Source organism: Heteronotia binoei, chromosome 11 (genome assembly GCF_032191835.1).
Source record: "Heteronotia binoei isolate CCM8104 ecotype False Entrance Well chromosome 11, APGP_CSIRO_Hbin_v1, whole genome shotgun sequence".
NCBI classification, from domain to species: Eukaryota; Metazoa; Chordata; class Lepidosauria; order Squamata; family Gekkonidae; genus Heteronotia; species Heteronotia binoei.
In genome coordinates, this window is record NC_083233.1 from 75,741,382 (window position 1) to 75,764,941 (window position 23,560).

The window sequence follows — 23,560 nt, forward strand, 5'->3', positions numbered from 1 at the left end:
TGGGAGGGGGCTGGTTTACTTCACCCACTACTGCCACTCCGGCTGTGCTCAGGCTCCAGTCTCTCCCTCTCTCTCTCTCTGCTAGGCAGCCTTCTCTCAGCATCAGCCCACTTCCTCCCCAACCACTTTGTGCGCTCGCCCTTTTATCCTCCCTAGAGCTCCCTCCTCCTTCCCAAGGCCCTCCCCCGGCCAGGCCAGCCCCTCCCCATAAGGCTGGATGCCGAGAAGCTGTGTCCTGGGGCATGCCTGCCCCTAGGGCTGCTGGGACGTCCGAGCCCGGGGCTGTGGATCAAGCCTTCACGGCTTCCTGGCGTCCTGTCACTTCCCGGCCTTCCGCTCTTCGTCTGGGAGGCGGGGACCGTGCAGCGCCTCGTGGGACTTGGGCCGGGCTCGACCAGCGTCAGAATGGGTGGGCTTTGTTGCTGGCGGATTGCGGCTCCCCAATGTGCAGGTGGGTCGCTGCGGCGTCCGCCATCCTCTGGGGGGCCCGTGGGGGGTGGGGGGGGCCAGTGGGGTCGTCAGTTGCGGGGGTGGACTCCTGGGCGAGTCCCGATCCGGGCGGGACAACAGCATAGTTTCTTTAGGCTTTTTAATAATAAAACAAGATGGAAGCCACAGACTGAATGGCAGTCTTGCAGGGCTTATCGACCCGATGATTATTGCAAACAGGATTGGTCAGGAAGGAGACGATTGCCATTCCCGCTGGGGCCCAACATTCCCTGTAAGCTGCAGAGTCTTGTGAGCAAGGAATTCTACCTTGTGAGCTCCTGGCCTTAAAGTCGGGAGCTGCTGCAGAAATTAGAGCGCTCCCGGGTCATCCTTCCCGAGCGAAGATCAAAATGGGTGAGCTAGAATCTAAAAATCTGTGAGCAGCTAGCTCACGCTAACTCAGCTTAGAGGGAACAGCTGCTGGAGACTCTGAAAACTTGGACTCCTCTCACCTGCTCCTTCACGGGCATGTGCCTGTCCCTTCGTGTGCTTTAGCTCTGTCGTTTCTGACTGAGAAAGCCTGGCCCTTCCCTAGCTCTGGCAGAGGCCTGTGAGGAAAACACATTCCAGATAGTTCACGCACTAGTCCCAGCAGGCTGCTGCCTTGGAAGAGACGACCCCCCCCTTTGCATGGAAGAGAGGAAGGCTGCTCTCTCCTAAAGTTGGAACCTGTCTTCCGAGATGGCCCATGCCACCACACTGATCATAAGTTTCTGCGCTTTAAAAAAACCCAATAAAATAATTTTAAAAATAAAGGTCAGCCCAATCCACGCGATTGATTAATGTTTCTTTAAGGTGGTGACAGCGGTCTTGGCGTGCTGCGCTCGCGTTGGCAGCACATATGCTAAAATTGGAACGATACTTGGCTCATTTAGATTTCTAGGGAACTCTGTCTGCGGTCTACTCAGGTGATGTCACTTCCTTGCCTCACTCCATCCTGCACTGATCCTGCGTGAGGCAAAACCCCCCGTGTTGCTCCCAGTGCTCAGAGGCAATGGCAAGCCAGTGACTTGCTCCACGCGATGTGCTGCAGTTCTGCTCCAGCAAGGACTTGAATCCAGCCTCAAATCAGTTGAGCTTCTGCTCTCCATTGAGTCCGTTTTGAACAGTGACCTTGGGTCAGTTGTAACTCTGTCAGAGCTGTTCCTCTCAGGAGCAATTTCTGTCAGAGCTCTCTCAGCCCCACTACCTCACAGGGTGTCTGTTGTGGGGGAGGAAGATAAGGGAGATTGTAAGCCGCTCTGAGACTCTGATTTAGAGAGAAGGTCAGGGTATAAATCTGCAGTCTTCTTTTTCTTCTTCTTGTTCAGTGAAAACAATGTACATAATTGCACAAACGCATGAAAAAGACACAAAATGCTAGTAATATATATGGCAAAAAAGTCAAAACGTTGTTATGACACACACTGTTGCCAAGAAATACAAGGCTCAAGTTGTTTGTGTTGTGCATCCCTTGATTAAGATATTTATCAAAAATGGGAAGTACAACGATCGACATTCTGTTGAGAACGTGCTTTATGCACAGTTGGGGAATTTATATCCATACTAATCTTGATGTGCTGTATATTCTTTACGTATTCCTTGGAAGCTTGGAAATTGCATTGGAACTTGGTGGGTTTGGTTTCAGGGTGTGGCTAACGGTAGCTCTCCAGATGTTTTTTTTGCCCTACAACTCCCATCAGCCCCAGCCACCCTGGTTTATGTATTTTTGACCATTGCATTTATTGGCAACAGTGTGTTGTGTGATGACATTTTGGCTTATTTGCCATATGTATTGCTAGTGCCTTGTGTATTTTTCATGTGTTCGTGTAATGATGTACATTGTTTTCACTGAACAAGGGAGATAATCTGGTGTTTTCTGGGGTTGTGAGGCAGGCGTGCAGGGAGTTTCTTGGTAGAGAAGGGTTCCTGGAAGGATTTGAAACTTCAGAGATGGAGTGTCCGAAGGAAGATACTGTTGTAACTTTCTCTGTGACCCTCTGGCTCAGGGGGGAAACGCTCATCAAATTAACAGTGAATGAAACCGGCAGCCTCGGCAAACCATTTGGGGGGGGGGGGGAAGTTTGGCAAGCTCGTTGACCTTTTTGTGCTTGTTTTGTCCCTCAGGGTACCCGCTGAAATACGACAGCAACGCAGCAGCCAGTGCCAAAAAGCATGACGTCCGGTCCATTATCGGCAGCCCGGGGAGGACTTTTCACCCCCTGCACCCCCTGGATGCCATGCAGGACCCCCGGACTCTGGAAAGAGCTTATGAGGAGAGCTTGAAAAGCAGGGCCCAGCCCGGTGACAAACTCCGCGGGTCCATCACGAGGGGAGCCCCCGTGATCGTGCCTGAGCCCGGGAAGCCCCGCCACAGTCCGCTGACCTACGGAGGACCACCAGGCAGCCCACGGGGCGGCTTTCGGCAGCCATCTGCACCGTGGGTCACCCGTGTCCACGAGGGAGCCCACGCCGATCGGCAGCACGAAGGTCAGCGACGCTCACCTAGATGTTTTAGAAGCGGCACGAGACACGGCTTCGTGGAGGGTTGTGTGGGCTTTTGCTGGTGATGCTTTTTCAGATGTCAGAAGTCTCTAGCAGAAGGATGCAGCGTTGCTTGGGGTTTTTTTTTTAACTTTCAAACAGTTTATTTCAAAATTCAGACATGCACACAGAATCGCATCCAGACCAATTTCACGCTAGACCTTTTAGTACTGATTTAGCCTTGTCCCCAAACTGATATTCTACACTAGAATCAGAGAAGCCAACTCTATGATTTTATTATTTTAGTGCAGTCTCGTCAGCTTGATATTCTACACTAGAATCAGAGAAACCAACTCTATGATTTTATTATTTTAGTGCAGTCTGTCAGCTTGGGGACAGGGCTAAACCAGGATTGAAAGCCTAGTGCGAAATTGGTCACAAGTATTATACATAATTGCGTGAACGCACAGCCAGACTCACCCAGCCACCAATAAACAACCAAATAAACCCCGATTACAAACAATAAGCAACTAACGCAAATTAATGCCAAGCCGGTATACGCTGCCCATTTGAACCAACATTCCCATAAGAAAAGTAATCCAGAAAAGGGGGGACTGCTTAACTAAAATTGTAGACCTTTGACTTAAAGACCTCCCATTCAAATTATGAGCGATTTTATCTTAAATAAAATACTCCCCAACATTTACTTAACCATAACTTAATGGCATACATTAATGGCATACATTAAGTTACTTACTTAACTTAATGACATACATCCGAGAGTTCTGAAAGAACTCAAAGTTGAACTTGTGGATTTTCTAACAAAAATCTGTAATCGTTCCTTGAAATCTGCCTCCGTTCCTGAGGACTGGAAGGTAGCAAATGTCACCCCCATCTTTAAAAAGGGTTCCAGAGGAGATCCGGGAAATTACAGGCCAGTCAGTCTGACTTCAATACCGGGAAAGTTGGTAGAAAGCATTATCAAGGACAGAATGAGTAGGCACATTGATGGACACGGGTTATTGAGGAAGACTCAGCATTGGTTCTGTAAGGGAAGATCTTGCCTCACTAACCTGTTACATTTCTTTGAGGGGGTGAACAAACATTTGGACAAAGGAGACCCGATAGATATTGTTTACCTTGACTTCCAGAAAGTTTTTGATAAAGTTCCTCATCAAAGGCTCCTTAGAAAGCTTGAGAGTCATGGAGTAAAAGGACAGGTCCTCTTGTGGATCAAAAACTGGCTGAGTAATAGGAAGCAGAGAGTGAGTATAAATGGGCAGTCTTCGCAGTGGAGGACGGTAAGCAGTGGAGTGCCGCAGGGCTCGGTACTGGGTCCCATGCTCTTTAACTTGTTCATAAATGATTTACAGTTGAGAGTGAGCAGTGAAGTGGCCAAGTTTGCGGATGGCACTAAATTGTTCAGGGTGGTGAGAACCAGAGAGGATTGTGAGAAACTCCAAAGGGATCTGTTGAGGCTGGGTGAGTGGGCGTCAACGTGGCAGATGCGGTTCAATGTGGCCAAGTGCAAAGTAATGCACATTGGGGCCAAGAATCCCAGCTACAAATACAAGTTGATGGGGTGTGAACTGGCAGAGACTGACCAAGAGAGAGATCTTGGGGTTGTGGTAGATAACTCACTGAAAATGTCAAGACAGTGTGCGTTTGCAATAAAAAAGGCCAACGCCATGCTGGGAATTATTAGGAAGGGAATTGAAAACAAATCAGCCAGTATCATAATGCCCCTGTATAAATCGATGGTGCGGTCTCATTTGGAGTACTGTGTGCAGTTCTGGTCGCCGCACCTCAAAAAGGATATTATAGCTTTAGAGAAGGTGCAGAGAAGGGCAACTAGAATGATTAAAGGGCTGGAGCACTTTCCCTATGAAGAAAGGTTGAAACGCTTGGGACTCTTTAGCTTGGAGAAACGTCGACTGCGGGGGTGACATGATAGAGGTTTACAAGATAATGCATGGGATGGAGAAAGTAGAGAAAGAAGTACTTTTCTTCCTTTCTCACAATACAAGAACTCGTGGGCATTTGATGAAACTGCTGAGCGGACAGGTTAAAACGGATAAAAGGAATAACATGTGGAATTCACTGCCACAGGAGGTGGTGGCGGCCACAAGCATAGCCACCTTCAAGAGGGGTTTAGATAAAAATATGGAGCAGAGGTCCATCAGTGGCTATTAGCCAATGGACTGGATGGGCCATTGGCCTGATCTAACATGGCTTCTCTTATGTTCTTAACCAAACCGCCATCGAAGGGGATGACTTCAGCTTCCAGTGCAAAACAGTAGCAAACTTAGGTGCATTAAGCAGCAGAGAAATTCACTCCTCCTTTAAGTCAGAAATCCTAAAATCTTCCCAGACGTTTAGGAGACAAATTTTAGGAGATAAAGGAATCCTGACACCTATTGTATAAAACGATATAAAACATTTATATAAAACAGCATTGCTTTTTTAGCTCATTAAAGATAAAAGGTAAAGGTAGTCCCCTGTGCGAGCACCAGTCGTTTCTGACTCTGGGGTGACGCCGCATCACAACGTTTTCACGGCAGACTTTTTTACGGGGTGGTTTGCCATTGCCTTCCCCAGTCCTCTATACTTGACCCCCAGCAAGCTGGGGACTCCTTTGACCGACCTCAGAAGTTTGGAAGGCTGAGTCAACCTCGAGCCAGCTACCTGAACCCAGCTTCCGCCAGGATTGAACTCAGGTCATGAGCAGAGCTTTGGACTGCAGCACTGCAGCTTGACCACTCTGCACCACGGCGCTCCTGTTTAGCTCATTCGAGGAGAGATCCTTTCTGTGAGCCTGCTCTCTGCTGCTCTTCAGCACTGCCCTGTGGTTGGCCAGAGGGTGCCATTGCAGGAGCCTGTAAGTCAGAAGATTCTTTCTGTGTTTTCCCAGCAGTTGGAACACGGGGAAGCCACAATATATTGAATCAGATCATCCATCCATCCAGGTCAGTCTTGTCTCTACTCAGACCGGCTGCAGCTCTTCATGGACTCTGGCCGATGGAGGTCTTTCCCATCACCTCCTGCCTAGTTCTTAACTGGAGATGCCGGAGATTGTACCCTGGGACCTTCCGCGTGCCAAGCGGCAGCTCTACCACTGAGCCACAGCCCCATCCCATTCCCCCTGGGGTCACAGAAAGAAGATGCGCTTTCTTTTAGGGAGGGGCCCTGGCTCGATCGTAGGGCATCTGCTTGGCGTGCCGAAGAAGACAAAGAAGATACTCGATTTCTATCCCGCCTTCCACTCAGAGTCTCAGAGCGGCTCCCAATCTCCTTTATCTCCCTCCCCCACAACAGACACCCTGTGAGGTGGGTGGGGCCGAGAGGGCTCTCACAGCAGCTGCCCTTTCAAGGACAACCTATGGCTGACCCAAGGCCATTCCAGCAGCTGCAAGTGGAGGAGTGGGGAATCAAACCTGGTTCTCCCAGATAAGAGTCTGCGCACTTCACCACTACTCTCCGCTGGGATGGTCTGTCTGGCTTGAGAGATGGCAAATCTCTGCTTCTTCCACACGCAGGTGTTTTTCGTCTGCTGCCACTGAGTAGCACAGTCTGTAGGCCTCCCCAGTTTCATAGAAGGCATCTAAATTTGCTCCTGGAGAGCAAGCCCTATGAAGAAAGGCTGAGGGGAATGTTCAGTCTGGAAGAGAGAAGAAGGCAACGACAACTGCAGATTTATACCCTGCCCTTCTCTCTGAATCAGAGTCTCAGAGCAGCTGACAATCTCCTTTACCTTCCTCCCCCACAACAGACACCCTGTGAGGTGGGTGAGGCTGAGAGGGTTCTCACAGCAGCTGCCCTTTCAAGGACAACTCCTACAAGAGCTATGGTTGACCCAAGGCCATTCCAGCAGCTGCAAGGGGAGGAGTGGGGAATCAAACCCGGTTCTCCCAGATAAGAGTCCGCACACTTAACCACTACACCAAACTGGCTGTCAGGAGAAAGACACCCTGTGAGATGGGTGGGGCTGAGAGAGCTCTGACAGAAGCTGCTCTTTCAAGGAAAGCTCTGCAAGAGCTATGCCTGACCCAAGGCCATTCCAGGAGCTGCAAGCGGAGGAGTAGGGAATCAAACCCGTTTCTTCCAGATAAGAGTCCGCACACTTAACCACTACACCAAACTGGCTCTCTGGACTCTCCAGCGAGAAAAGGAGCAGGTTGCCAGTGCTGGGAAAGACCTCTGCCTGAGACCCTGGAGTGCCACTGCCAGTCCGAGCAGACAGTAACGACCTTGATAGACTAAGGGGGTCTCACGGCCTTTTTTGTAGAAAAGGCCCAGCAGGACCTCATTTTCATATTAGGCCACACCCCCTGACATCACCATTGGTTTAGCATAGGGCATTTTTGTAGAGATAGCCCAGTAGAAGCTCATTTGCATATTAGGCCATACCCCCTGATGCCAAGCCAGCAAGAACTGAGTTCCTGCTCCAAAAAAAAGCCCTGCGGTCTGATTCAGTATCGGGCCACTTTGTGTGCTCTCTGGATCATCTGCAAGCCCAGATAGAGAAACATGGAGGGACGGTGGCTCAGTGGTAGAGCATCTGCTTGGGAAGCAGAAGGTCCCAGGTTCAATCCCCGGCATCTCCAAAAAAGGGTCCAGGCAAATAGGTGTGAAAAACCTCAGCTTGAGACCCTGGAGAGCCATGAATGGGGCTGTGGCTCAGTGGTAGAGCATCTGCTTGGTAAGCAGAAGGTCCCAGGTTCAATCCCCGGCATCTCCAAAAAAGGGTCCAGGCAAATAGGCGTGAAAAACCTCAGCTTGAGACCCTGGAGAGCCATGAATGGGGCTGTGGCTCAGTGGTAGAGCATTTGCTTGGGAAGCAGAAGGTCCCAGGTTCAATCCCCGGCATCTCCAAAAAAGGGTCCAGGCAAATAGGCGTGAAAAACCTCAGCTTGAGACCCTGGAGAGCCGCTGCCAGTCTGAGTAGACAATACTGACTTTGATGGACCAAGGGTCTGATTCAGTATAAGGCAGCTCCATATGTTCATATATATGTTCATTACCTTGCCTGCCTAGTTTTTAATTCTAAACATACCCAATCCATCTGAAAAAGATTAGCGCAGCTTCTTTTCCCTCCCCGTTAATAACGGCCTTCATGCGCATTACCGTGCCATTCCCCTCCGCGCACACCCGCCCACCCCACGCCCTTTGAGAGGATCCACATATTTGTCAAGCGAAGCGTCTTGCTCAGCTTGAAGAACAGAAAATTCTCTTGGCTGGAGTTTCTGTAACGTGCACATGTGGCCGGTCCAGAGCAAGCGAGATCGCGAGGAGAGGTTATAGCCAAAGGGCCTGGAGGCTTCCAAATTTGTAGGGTTTCTTTTTCCCTTTTAAAGTGTTTTAAAATTCCAAAGCAAGGACGTAATTCGGCGTTGAGTGCAGATTTGGGGGTGAGTTTATGCAGGGCGATAACAATGAGGGCTGGAGATTCTGGACAGCGTTTGCAAAAAGCGCATCGCTGTTTTGTGTCGGGGAGGGCGGGGGGGGGGGAGTTCATATGGCAGACCTGCAAATAGCCAGTGATTTCTTTCCCTGCACAATCCTCCAAAGGCAAAGAATTTGGATACAAAATAATAGCGATGTTGAGATCCAGATGAAGTCCGTTCCGATGCTGAGTCTTTAACCGAGCAGCAGGGCAGGAGAAGTTTAAAATTCTGTGCGCTGCTGGAAGGAGATAGAAAACAAATCAGCCAGTATCGTAAACGCCCGTGCATAAATCAATGTTGTGGCCTCATCTGGAATAGTGTGTACAGTTCTGGTCACTGCACCTCAGAAAATACATTATAGCATTGGAAAAAGTGCAGAAAAGGGCAACTAGAATGATTAAGGGGTGGAACATTTTCCCTATGAAAAACTTTAAAGAGGTTAGGGCTCTTTAGCTTGGGAGAAACGACGAGTGAAGGGTGACATGATGGAGGTTTACAGACTTATGCATGGGATAGAGAAGACAGAAAGAAGTATTTTTCTCCCTTTCTCATAATAAAAGAACTCGTGGGCACTCAAGGAAATAGCTGAGCAATTGGGTTAGAACAGATAAAAGGAAGTCCTTCTTCACCCAAAGGGTGATTAACACGTGGAATTCACTGCCACAGGAGGTGGTGGCACCTACAAGCATAAACAGCTTCAAGAGTTGACTGGATAACCATATGGAGCAGAGGGTCCATCAGTGGGGCAGTGATGCTCTGTGTTCTTGGTGCTTGGGGGGCAACATTGGGAGGTCTTCTAGAGTTCTGGACCCACTGGTAGAACCTCCTGATGAGTTTTGGCCACTGTGTGACACAGAGTGTTGGACCGGATGGGCCACTGGCCTGATCCAATCTGGCTTCTCTTATGCTCTTTCTCTTTATGTTCTAACCTCAAGTGCAACTGATTGGAGGGTGGGTGGGGGTGGAAATCTCACCAGGAAATGAATCAAGGTTGGGTTGGGTTTGAAGGCGATCGTGACATTGTGTTATTTAAATCCAACTGACTTTTTACACCAGTAATGTCCAACTTTTTTGTGGGTGGGGAGAGGCAAATTCCAGGGGGGCAGTTGTGTTATTTCTGCAGACGGCACCTCACTGTGGCAGATGCTTTTATGAACCGGAATTTGCTTTTCTCAGAATCATAAAAGCATTACATTTGGGGGGGCGGGGTCAGGGGTACAACTTGGAAAGTCCTGGATATTAGTGGGCAGAGTCTGGGGAGGATGAAATTTGGGCAGGAGAGGAAATCCAACAGGGATGTGATTCTATAGAATTTACTCTCCGAAACTGCTGTTTCCTCTAAAGCGGGTCCCCAACCACCAACCCCAACCTGCTAGCAACCAGGCAGCGGAGTGAGGCAGAGCAGCCTTGCCATCCCTTCCGCCCGCCTGGGACCCGGGCAGACGGAAGAAGAAGAAGAATTGCTACTGCAGTCCTAAGCTCTGCTCACAACCCGAGTTCGATCCCAGTGGAAGCTGGTTTCAGGTAGCCGGCTCCAGGTTGACTCAGCCTTCCATCCTTCCGAGATTAGTCAAATGAGTATCCAGCGTGCTGGAAAGGGAAGTGTAAATGACTGGGGAAGGCAATGGCAAACCACCCCGTAAAAAGTCTGCCATGAAAACGTGAAAGCAACGTCACCCCTGAGTCGGAAACGACTGGCGCTTGCACAGGGGACCTTTCCTTTCCTTTTCTCTCTGAATCAGAGACTCAGAGACAATCTCCTATATCTTCTCCCCCCCCCCAACACACACCCTGTGAGGCGGGTGGGGCTGAGAGAGCTCTTATAGCAGTTGCCCTTCCAAGGCCATTCCAGCAGCTGCAAGTGGAGGAGTGGGGAATCAAACCCGGTTCTCCTAGATAAGAGTCCGCACACTTAACCACTACACCAAACTGGCTCGAAACAGCGCAGCCTTGCTCTGAAGCTGCCCCAGTGCCTCTGTCATCTGCCCAGGTCCCCGGCCGGCGGAAAGGGCAGCACTGCTTTAAATGTGTGGGAGGGGGGAGGCAGGTTGGCCTTCCGCCCCCTGGCCACCAAGCAGGGAGGCAGCAAAAACAGCCCCAGTCTTGCTGGGATGGGGCATAGGCGGGGAGGGGGCAGACTGGGGCGGCAAAACCCCCAGCACTGCCCCACCACCGCCAGTCAGTGGAAAACACGAAACCGGTCCCTGGTGCCAAAAAAGGTTGGGAGCCCCTGCTCTGTGAAGGAACTGATCTCTGTAGTTTGGTGAGCAGCTGTAATTCTAGGAGAACTCCAAACGCTACCCGGAGACTGGCAATCATATTCAATCATATTCAGAGGGCCGTTGATTTTTTTTTTTTTGAGGGGGGGGGGGGGTCTGGTTTTGTTTTACAGTCATGAGGTCGGGAACTCAAAACCTTCTCACCATCCCCGGGCCTAAAGAAGTCCGTCTTAAGACAACCAGAGACAGGGCCTTTTCCATAATGGCCCCTACATGGTGGAACCAGCTGCCGGAGGAGGTGAGGGCCCTGCGGGACCTTACTCAGTTCCGCAGGGCCTGCAAGACAACCCTCTTCCGGCTAGCCTACACCTGACTGGGAAATAAATGTAGTTTATTAAACTCCTGTTAATTATATTGCATTTGATGTTAAGGTTTTAAGGTTTTTAGGTTTTAAATGTTCTGACTTTTTAAATGTTTATATATGTAAATGTCAATTTAAATTCTGTTTTATCGTCTGTTGTGAGCCACCCTGAGCCATTTGTATGGGAAGGGCGGGATACAAATCATAGAATAAATAAATAAATAAATAAATGCTACACTGGGTGGGGGGGGGCAGCTTTCCAGTGGTGCCCATCCAGTGCACGCTGCAAAGCTCTTGAGGGTATTTCCCCTCTAGCTTTCTCAGCTGGAGAGCAAGCAGCGCTGCAGAGAGAATCCAGGCTCCGTAGGCTCTCCGGTCGTGCCGCCGGTCGGCTCCTGCGGTGGCCCCATTGGCCCTGCACAAGGTGCTGCCGCTAAAGCTGAGTTGGTAAAAAAAAAAAAAAAAGCATAGCGTGCCCCTGTTGTAGCTGTGCGGGATCCACAGGTGATGTGTTGGTCTGGACACCGGGTCTGTGCTAGCAAGACAGCCCAGGCCCCACGATGCGCTTCAGAAGCCAGGACCGATACTGAGCAATTTTGGGAAACGTATGCTGCTTATTGCAGTCGATAAGGCGCTCACTTGGCTCTGTTGAGCCACGTGTGGAGTGACTGGCGGGCGAGTGACATGTGATTGAGACACCCTCTCCAAAGGAGGGGGGGGGGAGGATTTGAAGCATCTACCCATTTATTCTGGCCACAAGCGGCAAAACAAAACATTTCACGGCTCTCAGGGAGGGCAACTGGACAAGAGGCTGTCTGAACCATTTTGCGCTTTGATTTCGTACTTATTTTTTGAGGTTTAAATGGATCCCTTGGGATCCCTTCCCAGGTTTCATTTCCACATTAACCTCTCGACTGCTGGCGGAACGTATTAACGGTGCTGCAGAAAGTGCTTTTTAGACATTTACGAAACCAAGTCGCTCTTTTAATCTTTGTCAGTACCTGAGCCCCACTCCCCGTTAATTCGTATTAATTCTCCCTCCAGCTCTGGTGTGCCTCCTCTCCCCCACAGCTAAACCTGTACCCGGCTTGATGTATCCGAGTCCCCGGTAAAGACAGTCTCAAAACATATTTCTTCCCTTTCCGCAGAGCTGGTGGGGCTGTGCTGCCTGTTTGGGGAAACAGTGAGCCTTTGCCGATACTATGGTTTCCGTTTGCTTCGTGGATTGGTTTTTAACAGAAGTTCCTGCTGTAAACCAGTACCCAGTTATAACAATAACGGGCATTTTGCACAGCACTTCAGCTGGTGAAGAAGGTCATGGTCTTCAAAAGCCTCTGTTCCGTGAATAGCGTGTAGAATAAATTATTAAAAGAGATACCGATCTGCAGCCTGAAAATGAACACAAAGCCTGAAGATGAACACAGAAAATGAACACAAGCTGGGGGACTTACGGTGACCCCAGAGAGATTATCAAGACGGGAGGCGTTCAGAGGTGGTTTGCTATTGCCTGCCTCTACGTCCCTACCCTGGTATTCCTTGGTAGTCTCCCCCCTAAATTCTAACCACGGCTGCCCCTGCTGAACTCCTGACAAAATCAAGGTAGCCCAGGCCAAGAATGAGGAAATCCAGGCAGTCTCTCTAGACCAGGGGTGGGCCAAACTCGCTTAGCATAAGAGCCGCACAGAATAAACGTCAGATGTTTGAGAGCTGGAAGGAAGGAAAATAGATGGAGGAGGGAGAGGTAGAAAGAAAGCCATTTTAAATGCATTCTGGAGAAGCGATTTAAAGAGAAAATGCCTTCTCCGAGCTGGCCGATGTGGTGGTGGAGGCTTTGAGAGCCAGACAATATATGTGAAAGAGCCACATGTGGCTCCTGAGGCACAGTTTTGCAAGCCCTGCTCTAGACTGAGGTGTACTAGAACTCTGATGCTTGAGAGATACTGTTCCTTTAGCCAGTGAGCAAAAAACATCAGTATTCCCAACAGGTTTCAAAATGATGTGATAATATACCGGGCAGTCAGATCCCCCCTCCCCCACGTCAGCTCTTCTTACGGATCGTTTTCCATGTTAACAGGAAGCATGTCTGCCGGCAAGCCTGCGTCCCAGGATAGAAAGATCACCCCAACGCCACGAGAAATCGCCAGCTCCAAGTCCCCTCACGCCACCCTGGTGGACCACCATCATCCCATCTCCCCCTACGAGCACCTGCTGCGGGGAGTGAGCGGCGTTGACCTCTACAGGGGGCCCATTCCTTTGGCCTTCGACCCTACAGTGAGGGGAATCCCCCTGGAAGCAGGTAAAACGCCTCAGTTGAAAACTCACGGCAAAGCATTGCGATAGAGCGGGGGGAGGGGGGGCCGCTATACTGCACAAGTAGGATTGCATTAGCCTAGGGCTTGATAAACCTCAGGCATCAAGGTGCTTATTTATTTATTTATTACATTAAATTTCTATCCCGCCCTCTCCGCAAGCGGACGCAGGGCGGCTAACAACATTCATTTTCCACAAGTTAAAAACCAATAAAATATCATTGCACTTTTTAAATTTTCTAAAAAAAAACCCATGTCATGGTGCTGTATCGCTACAATATACAACGTAGGCGAGTTCTTCTTTTCAGACGGCGATCACCTAGTACTCTATATACAGGTTTCTTTGCAGTGCGAGGCATTTTTATTGAGTAGTTATTATAAGCACCTTTCGGTGATTCTCAGGAGAAGGACAAAGTTTATTTGGGAGAGAGATCAGGGTTAGCTTTTTCATTGGTTTTGTTTTTTGGGTTTTTTTTCTTTTTTAGCTTTTTCGTTGTGATGGCAGCCGGGGTTACCCTTGAATTTGTTTATACACTACAATGCTTTTGTTATAGGTTTAAGAAGATGGCAAGCAATAGTGAAGTGCTTAGGATTAGGTTTTGCAGTAGTAATAACTAGAAGGTGTGGTCATTATAGTTTAACAGCTATATTTGCTTCCAGGGTCACCTTAGAGACCAACATGATTTTTTAGGAGGTGTAAGCTTTTGAGAGTCAAAGCGCCTTTGGTCAGATATGAGTTCGCTAGTGGACTTGAATCTTGTTCTAAAGGTAAAGGTAGTCCCCTGTGCAAGCACCAGTCATTTACCACTCTGGGGTGACATTGCTTTCACAACATTTTCATGGCAGACTTTTTACAGGGTGGTTTGCCATTGCCTTCCCCAGTCATCTACGCTTTCCCCCCCAGCAAGCTGGGGACTCATTTGACCGACCTCGGAAGGATGGAAGGCTGAGTCAACCTGGAGCCGGCTACCTGAACCCAGCTTCCGCTGGGATCAAACTCAGGTAGCGAGCAGAGCTTGGACTGCAGGAGTGCAGCTTTACCACTCTGCGCCATAGGGCAGTTTTGCTGCTACTACTAGTTGTTCTACCGCAGTCCAAAGAGGCTACCCTCTGAAACATCATGTAAAATCCAAAAGGCCGAAAAATAAGTCTGGCTTCTAACTTTTTAGGTGGCTCGTTAAAGCCCAAGGGAATTTGTCTAGGCGCATGTTAGCTTTTAAGTTTGGTGATTCTCATCTCTTTCAACAAAAGACAGTGGAAAGGGGTTGAGGACATCAGGAGATGGTTGAGTCAAGGTGCCTACAGATTTCTTTGCAGCGCATAGTATTTTTATTAATTATTGAGCACACCTTTCAGTGATTCTCAGTAGAGGTACAAAGTTTATTTGGGAGAGAGATAGAGGTTAGCGTTTTCGTTGTGACGGCAACCAGGGTTATCCTTGAATTTGTTCATACGCTACATTGCTTTCGTTACAGGTTTAAAAAAACGACAAGCAATAGCGAAGCATTTTGGATTGGGTTTTGTGGTAGTAATAACTAGAAGGTGTGGTCATTGTAGTTTAACAGCTAGGGCCGCCTTGGAGAGCAATAAGTTTTTTTGGGGGGGGTATAGGTTTTTGAGAGTCAGCGCTCCCTTGGTCATATACAAGTTTGCTATTGGACTTGAATCTAGTTATTCAAGTCCAAAGAGGCTACCCTCTGAAACACTATACAATTCTAAAGGCTGAAAAATATGTCTGGCTCCTAGATTTTTGAGGTGGCTCATCAAATCCCAAGGAAATCTGTGAAGGCTCATGTTAGCTTTTAAGATTGGTGATTCTCATCTCTTTCGCAAAAGACAGTGGAAAGGGGTTGAGGACATCAGGAGATGGTTGAGTCTGTTCCAGAGTGATATAATGGCTTTAAGTAATCCCGTAAACTCACAAATGTAGGGGAGTTGCACCCAGTGCCGGCCTGAGGGCACATAGCACCCTAGGCAGGCTTCCTGCCCACCCACCCACCCACCGGCCCTTGCAATGGTGCAGCACTTCGTGGCATGCAGCAAGGCTCTGCCACCCCCCGCCTTGCCTCCCTCCCCAGCGCTGCAATGCAGCACCAGGGAGGGAGGGAAGGTGGGCTGCAGCGGGGGGGGGGGAGCGTGGCAGAGGGGAGGCAGGCAGGCAAACTAGGCGGTTGTCGTGGGCACCAGGAAGGGGGAGGAGCCCAATTTGGCGCTCCCCTCCTCCCGGCACCCTAGGCGACCACCTAGTTTGCCTAGTGGGCGAGCCAGGCCTGGTTGCACCATGAATGGCCAAGAGCAGAAAGATTGGATACAGGGCAGCACATGGAGAAATGCAGAAAGCGGGTGGGTCACCGACGCTGAAGAGATCCAATAAGGGAACAGTTGGGAGTTCAGATGGCCAAGGTGGTAGCCTATAGCAACTGGAAGCTGTGCACACAACTCTTCTCAGGAGAACAGCAGTGGGTGAGAAAACACCACACGTTTTCCCCGCGTTTGAAGCAGCTTCCATCCTCGAGGCCTTAAAATGCAGCGACAGTGAGCAAAATGCAAACAATAAACCTGCAGCCCCAGCGAATACCCTCAGGTTTTGCAAGGGGGCTGGTGGTATCGCAAGCAGAATCCGCAGCAAGTTCCTCCGAGAAAAGCTCCTTGAACTAAAAATACTTTTGCGGGGATTACGATTCCGGTAGGCTGTCCCAAAGCGCAGGTGGTGTCATTGCAGACCTAGCAAAGGCCAAATGAACATCTGGAACTTGTGGGTGGTGTCATTGCAGACCTAGCAAAGGCCAAATGAACATCTGGAACTTGTGGGCATTCGATGAAATTGCTGAGCAGTCAGGTTAAAACGGATAAAAGGAAGTACTTCTTCACCCAAAGGGTGATTAACATGTGGAATTCACTGCCACAGGAGGTGGTGGCGGCCACAAGCATAGCCACCTTCAAGAGGGGGTTAGATAAAAATATGGAGCAGAGGTCCATCAGTGGCTATTAGCCACAGTGTGTGTGTGTGTGTGTATATTGGCCACTGTGTGACACAGAGTGTTGGACTGGATGGGCCACTGGCCTGATCCAACATGGCTTCTTTTCTGTTCTTCTGTGACACAGTGTTGGACTGGATGGGCCATTGGCCTGATCCAACATGGCTTCTCTTATGTGACACAGAGTGTTGGACTGGATGGGCCATTGGCCTGATCCAACATGGCTTCTCTTATGTTCTTATCTGGAAAAGAAGGCGTTTCCAGAGGAGGTTGCTGGGTGAGCAGGCCTCGGTAGGGCAAGGCAAGGCAGTTCTTCAGCTCATCGGTTCCCTTTCCTCTTGTCTTCCAGCTGCCGCTTACTACCTGCCAAGGCACCTGTCCCCCAGCCCGACGTACCCCCATCTCTACCCTCCGTACCTCATCCGCAGCTACCCGGACACGACCGCCATGGAGAACAGGCAGACCATCATCAACGACTACATCACCTCCCAGCAGATGCACCACAACGCAGCTGCCACCGCTATGGCCCAGAGGGCAGATCTGCTGCGTGGCCTGTCCCCACGAGAACCCTCCCTGGCACTCAACTATGCAGCAGGTGTGAGGAAAGCGACGGCGACGGTGGGGGAGAGGGGGTCGGGCAGGTGGAGGATCGGGACTGCTAGTCCGTTGTGGCAGAAACGAGAGGCACGTGGCCTCAGCTTTCGTGGGCCAGAGCCCTTTGGCCAAAGGTGCAATTAAAGTGAATGTAGGGGGAGGCGTTTGTGAGTTTCCTGCATCGTGCAGCGGGTTGGACTAGATGACCCTGGGGGTCCCTTCCAACTCTATGATTCCATGATTCTGTGAAAGCGGGCCACAGAAGTCGGTGCCGCAAGAGATGTCTTAACACAGAAGAAGAAGAGATGGGATTTACGCCGTGCACTTCACTCAGAGTCTCCTTCCCTCCCTCTCTGGATAAAGGAAGTGGGGCTGAGCGGAGCTTTGCTCAGATCTTTGCAGATCTGATTCCCCTGAGCAATATTCTCCTCACGCCTTCATTTCACAAGTCCAGAATCACAGAGTTGAAAGGGGCCATCTAGTCCAAGCCCCTGCTCCATGCAAGATCAGCCTACAGCATCCCTGATAAGTGCTTGTCCAGCCGCTGCTTAAAGACTGCCCGTGAGGCCAGATTGGTGTAGTGATGAAGTGTGCAGACTTTTATCTGGGAGATCCGGGTTTGATTCCCCCACTCCTCCGCTTGCACCTGCTGGAATGGCCTTGGGTCAGCCATGGCTCTCTTATTTGGGAGAACCAGGTTTGATTCCCCGCTTCTCCACTTGCACCTGCTGGAAAAGCCTTGGGTCAGCCGTAGCTCTCTTATCTGGGAGAACCGGGTTTGATTCCCCCCTCCTCCACTTGCACCTGCTGGAATGGCCTTGGGTCAGCCGTAGCTCTCTTATCTGGGAGAACCGGGTTTGATTCCCCACTCCTCCACTTGCACCTGCTGGAATGGCCTTGGGTCAGCCGTAGCTCTCTTATCTGGGAGAACCGGGTTTGATTCCCCACTCCTCCACTTGCACCTGCTGGAATGGCCTTGGATCAGCCATAGCTCTCTTATCTGGGAGAACCGGGTTTGATTCCCCACTCCTCCACTTGCACCTGCTGGAATGGCCTTGGGTCAGCCGTAGCTCTCTTATCTGGGAGAACCGGGTTTGATTCCCCACTCCTCCACTTGCACCTGCTGGAATGGCCTTGGGTCAGCCGTAGCTCTCTTATCTGGGAGAACCGGGTTTGATTCCCCACTCCTCCACTTGCACCTGCTGGAATGGCCTTGGGTCAGCCATAGCTCTCTTATCTGGGAGAACCGGGTTTGATTCCCCCCTCCTCCACTTGCACCTGCTGGAATGGCCTTGGGTCAGCCGTAGCTCTCTTATCTGGGAGAACCGGGTTTGATTCCCCACTCCTCCACTTGCAGCTGCTGGAATGGACTTGGGTCAGCCATAGCTCTCTTATCTGGGAGAACCGGGTTTGATTCCCCACTCCTCCACTCGCACCTGCTGGAATGGCCTTGGATCAGCCATAGCTCTCTTATCTGGGAGAACCGGGTTTGATTCCCCACTCCTCCACTTGCAGCTGCTGGAATGGCCTTGGGTCAGCCATAGCTCTCTTATCTGGGAGAACCGGGTTTGATTCCCCACTCCTCCACTTGCAGCTGCTGGTATGGACTTGGGTCAGCCATAGCTCTCTTATCTGGGAGAACTGAGTTTGATTCCCCACTCCTTTACTTGCACCTGCTAGCATGGCCTTGGGTCAGCCATAGCTCTGGCAGAGGTTGTCCTTGAAAGGGCAGCTGCTGTGAGAGCCCTCTCCAGCCCCACCCACCTCACAGGGTGTCTGTTGTGGGGGAGGAAGGGAAAGGAGATTGTGAGCTGCTTTGAGACTCTTCGGAGTGGAGGGCGGGATATAAATCCAATAGCTCTCGTAGGAATTGTCCTTGAAAGGGCAGCTGCTGTAAGAGCTCTTGCAGCCCCACCTACTTCACAAGGTGCCTGTTGTGGTGGGGGATGGAAGGTAAAGGAGATTGTGACCGCTCTGAGATTCAGAGTATAGGGCGGGATATAAATCCAATAAATTCAATATCTTCTCCCCACAACAGACGCCCTGTGAGGTTGGTGGGGCTGGGAGAGGTCTGAGAGAAACTGCTCTTGATTGAGAATTTTATACTTGCAGGTAGAACGAATTGGATATTTTATTTGGAGGTAGATTTAAAATTGATGTATTTGTATTTTTCCTTCCCCCCCCCCCCCCCGCCGCCTTTCCCATTCTGTATATGCCCTCCCCCCCTTTTTTTGTATCTGTTCTTATGCTTTTTCTTTTGTAGTTAAAAGCAATAAAAATGATAAAATTGAGAAACTGCCCTTGAAAGAACCGCTCTGAGCGGACTGGCCCAAGGTCACCCGGCTGGCTGCATGTGGTGGCGGAGTTGGGATTCTAACCCGGTTCTCCAGATCAGAGTCCGTGGTCTCAACCCCTGACTGCATCAAACTGGCTCTCGGGCTCTCGCAGCGTGTCGAAAGTTACAGCTGCACCCTTCTTTCTTCCTGCATCTGTGGAAAGCCCCAGATAGCAATCGCACTGTGCAACATTGACCGTTTCGGCGAAAGCTGCTCACTTCCTTGGCTTCGAGGAATCCTAGAAAGTTACTTTGCGTAGACAAGCAGTTGCGAGTGGGATGGAGTGGAGGAAAGGCCAAAGTTCAGCCGTCCGTGAAGTTCGACGGGTAGCGCTGGGCCAGTCGCTCTCTCTCAGCTTAACTTTCCTCACCGGGTTTTGATGAACTGAGGGAGGGGGGAACCCCACGCCGCACCCACGTGAGCTCTCCGGAGGAAGGGCGGGATGAGAATGTGACCGAACAGTTGCAGTGCCTTTTATTTCTTTACCAAACCTGAGGGAGGTAGGGGGGTGGATTTTTGAGCTGCCTGGAATTCTTCAGCACGTCCAACCCTGCTGGGCTCACACACCACACGTATGAACACATGTCTGCCTTCCACCGAATCAGACCGTCAGGGTCAGTGTTGCCGACTCAGACTGGCAGCAGCTCTCCAGGGTCTCAGGCTGAGGTCTTCAGCATCACCTGCTGCCTGGTCCTTTTAAAAGAGCCAGTTCGGTGTCGTGGTGAAGTGCGCGGACTCTTAATCTGAGAGGACCAGGTTTGATTTGCCACTCCTCCACTTGCAGCTGCCGGAATGGCCTTGGGTCAGCCAGAGCTCTGGCAGAGGTTGTCCTTAAAAGGGCAGCTGCTGGGAGAGCTCTCTCAGCCCTACCCATCTCACAGGGTGTCTGTATCCTGAGAGCCAGTTTGGTGTAGTGGTGAAGTGCCCAGGCTCTTATCTGAGAGGACCAGGTTTGATTCGCCACTCCTCCACTTGCAGCTGCCGGAATGGCCTTGGGTCAGCCAGAGCTCTGGCAGAGGTTGTCCTTAAAAAGGGCAGCTGCTGGGAGAGCTCTCTCAACTCCACCTACCTCACAGGGTGTTTGTTGTAGAGGAGGAAGATAAAGGAGATTGAAAGCCGATCTGAGATTCAGAGTAAGGGCGGGATATAAATCCAATATCTTCATCTTCTTCTTAACTGGAGATGCCAGGGATTGAACCTGGGACCTTCTGCATGCCAAGCAGATGCTCTACCTATGAACTGCGGCCCCTCCCGTGGTTGGAGAGCCAGTTTGGTGTTTAAGTTTAGTGGTTAAGTGTGCGGACTCTTATCTGGGAGAACCGGGTTTGATTCCCCACTCCTCCACTTGCAGCTGCTGGAATGGCCTTGGGTCAGCTGTAGCTCTCACAGGAGTTGTCCTTGAAAGGGCAGCTGCTGTGCGAGCCCTCTCAGCCCCACTCACCTCACAGGGTGTGTGTTGTGGGGGGAGAAGATATAGGGGATTGTAAGCCGCTCTGAGTCTCTGATTCAGAGAGAAGGCGGAGTATAAATCTACAGTCTTCTTCTTCTTCTACAATACAGGATCTTTAGCTCCTCATGTTTTTAATTATTTATCCCATCCCCCTTCTAAGGACCCCAGAGAATCCTGGAGCACTGCTGCATATCTGAGTATACAGCACTGACCTTGACGGACCAATGGCAGCTTCCCGTCTCCAGTGCAGATCGTAGTGCCTTTGAGATTCCACCAGAGGGCACTGCGCTGTCACTACTGCACTTCCTCAAATACCGAAACGTAATCCAACCAGTGTCGTCACTCATCTTTCTCTCCCCCCCCCCCCCGCCTTCTTCTGGTTCATCCAGCAGGTATAATCGACCTGTCCCAAGTGCCCCACCTGCCCGTACTTGTGCCTCCCACCCCTGGCACCTCCGCGGCCTCCATGGATCGGATTGCGTACATCCACAGCGCCCCCCAGGCCTACAGTAGCCGACACAGCAGCTCCCCGCTCTCCCCAGGTAGGATGGTACATCACATGGTGCCTGGAAGTTGTTGTGGGGTTTGAAAGAAGAAACAAAACTGAAGATCACTGGCCAAAGAAGAAGCTGATGGTCGAGACAGGCACAGTGGGCAGGGAGGGCGGGGAGATTCATTTGTTTGTGGTATTGAGATTTATTACCAGGGCTTTTTTTTTGGTAGCAGGAACTCCTTTGCATATTAGGCCACACACCCCTGATGTAGCCCATCCTCCTGGAGCTTACAGTAGGCCCTGGAAGAAGAGCCCTGTAAGCTTTTGGAGGATTGGCTATATCGGGGGGGGGGGGGGTGCCTAATAGGCAAAGGAATTCCTGCTACAAAAAAAAGCCCTGTTGGTTTATATTCATTTGTAGCCGAACCTGCTTAATGTAAGAGCCACATCGAATAAATGTTAGATGCTTGAGAGCCGCAAGTCGTGAACATCGGATGTTTGAGAGCTAGAAGGAAGGCAAATAAATGAGGGGAGGGGGAGGGAGTAAGGTTGCTAAGTCCAATTCAAGAAATATCTGGGGACTTTGGGGGTGGAGCCAGGAACACAGGTGTGACAAGCATAATTGAACTACAAGGGAGTTCTGGCCATCACATTTAAAGGGACAGCACACCTTTTTAAATGTCTTCCTTCCATAGGAAATAATGAAGGATAGGGGCACCTTCTTTTGGGGCTCATAGAATTGGACCCCCTGGTCCAATCATTTTGAAACTTGTGGGGTTCTTTGGGGAGAGGCACTAGATACTATACTGAAAATTTGGTGCCTCTACCTCAAAAAACAGCTCCCCCAGAGCCCCCGAAACCTCCAGATCAATTCCTCATTATACCCCATGAGAATCGATCTCCACATAGGGAATAATTAAGTGCTCAGCAGATATTCCTCCCCTCCCCCCCATTTTCTGGCGACTCTGAAGCGAGGATTGGCCTCTCTACTCATGAGTTGCAGCCAACTTCTTCCAAGTAACACAGACACCCCATCCCAAGAAGAAGTCTTTCAATCGGAGACTGGAGCCTCCGGAGGGGGGAAAAAATCACATGGTGGCTTTGGGGGCGGGGCTTCCCCCCACCGGCCAGCTGACTAGGGGCGGGAAGGAGACTGGGAAAGCGGAAGAACCCCCGCTGGGACCTGGGGATTGGCAAGTTTAGGAGGGAGGCAGGGGTGGGAAGAAAGCAACTTTAACTTTAAATGCATTCTCCAAGCCACCAGCTGGCTTGGCTTGGCGAATGCATTTAAAAAGAGAACTGCCTGCTCCTAGCCAGCTGATGGGGTGGTGGTGGCTTTGCGGAGCCGCACAATATACATGTGGCTCCCAAGCTGCAGTTTGGCCATCCCGGATTTATAGTTTGCCTTTCTCATTGGACCTTCATGTGGATTACACAGAACGAGCCAATACAATCAACACAATGGCACGTTCAGTAAGCAACAAAGTAGGATTTGGGTTGTAGAACCAGCCAGAAGTCTAAAAACAGAACTGGAGCAAAGCACAACGTTTAACGCAAGCGCTAAAAACGTTAAACGACACAAAATTCCATAATCGGGATCCAACTTATAGTGAATTATATGGATTCAGGGCCTTTTTTGCAGCAGGAACTCCTTTGCATATTTGGCCACAGAACTCCTGATGTAGCCAATCCTCCTGGAGCTTATAGCAGGCCCTGTGATAACAGCCCCTGTAAGCTCTTGGAGGAGTAGCTACATAAAAGGGGTGTGGCCTAATATGAAAAGGAGTTCCCGCTACCAAAAAAGCCCTGCATGGAGTAATGTCGACCACAGTCCCTAATAATTTACCCAAGTAATCTTGTAAATAATTTTGTACAGGGCACCTTATAAAAATATATTATTATTTTGTACCGAGCACCTTATAAAAATATATGGAGAGCCAGTTTGGTGTAGTGGTTAAGTGTGCGGACTCTTGTCTGGGAGAACCGGGTTTGATTCCCCACTCCTCCACTCGCAGCTGCTGGAATGGCCTTGGGTCAGCCATAGCTCTGGCAGAGGTTGTCCTTGAAAGGACAGCTTCTGGGACAGCTCTCTCAGCTGCACCAACCTCAGAGGGTGTCTGTTGTGGGGGAGGAAGGTAAAGGAGATTGTGAGCCACTCTGAGACTCTTCGGAGTGGAGGGCGGGATATAAATCCAATATCTTCATTTACCTCACAGGGTGTCTGTTGTGGGGGAGGAAGGTAAAGGAGATTGCGAGCCGCTCTGAGACTCTTCAGAGTGGAGGGCAGGATATAAATCCAATATCTTCATCTACCTCACAGGGGGTCTGTTGTGGGGGAGGAAGGTAAAGGAGATTGTGAGCCACTCTGAGACTCTTCGGAGTGGAGGGCGGGATATAAATCCAATATCTTCTTCTTCTTCTTCT

At 50.3% G+C, this 23,560-nt stretch overlaps 1 protein-coding gene across 1 annotated transcript in view; it reads left to right on the forward strand.

Moving 5' to 3' along the window:
* The window catches only part of NCOR2 (nuclear receptor corepressor 2), a 480,522-nt gene that overhangs the window by 419,738 nt on the left and 37,224 nt on the right, over positions 1 to 23,560 (forward strand). Inside the window, 6 exon segments of the mRNA XM_060250121.1 lie at positions 2,596 to 2,858; positions 2,860 to 2,943; positions 2,946 to 2,958; positions 13,051 to 13,272; positions 16,613 to 16,858; positions 21,033 to 21,185. Coding sequence (XP_060106104.1) covers positions 2,596 to 2,858; positions 2,860 to 2,943; positions 2,946 to 2,958; positions 13,051 to 13,272; positions 16,613 to 16,858; positions 21,033 to 21,185 — 981 coding nt within the window.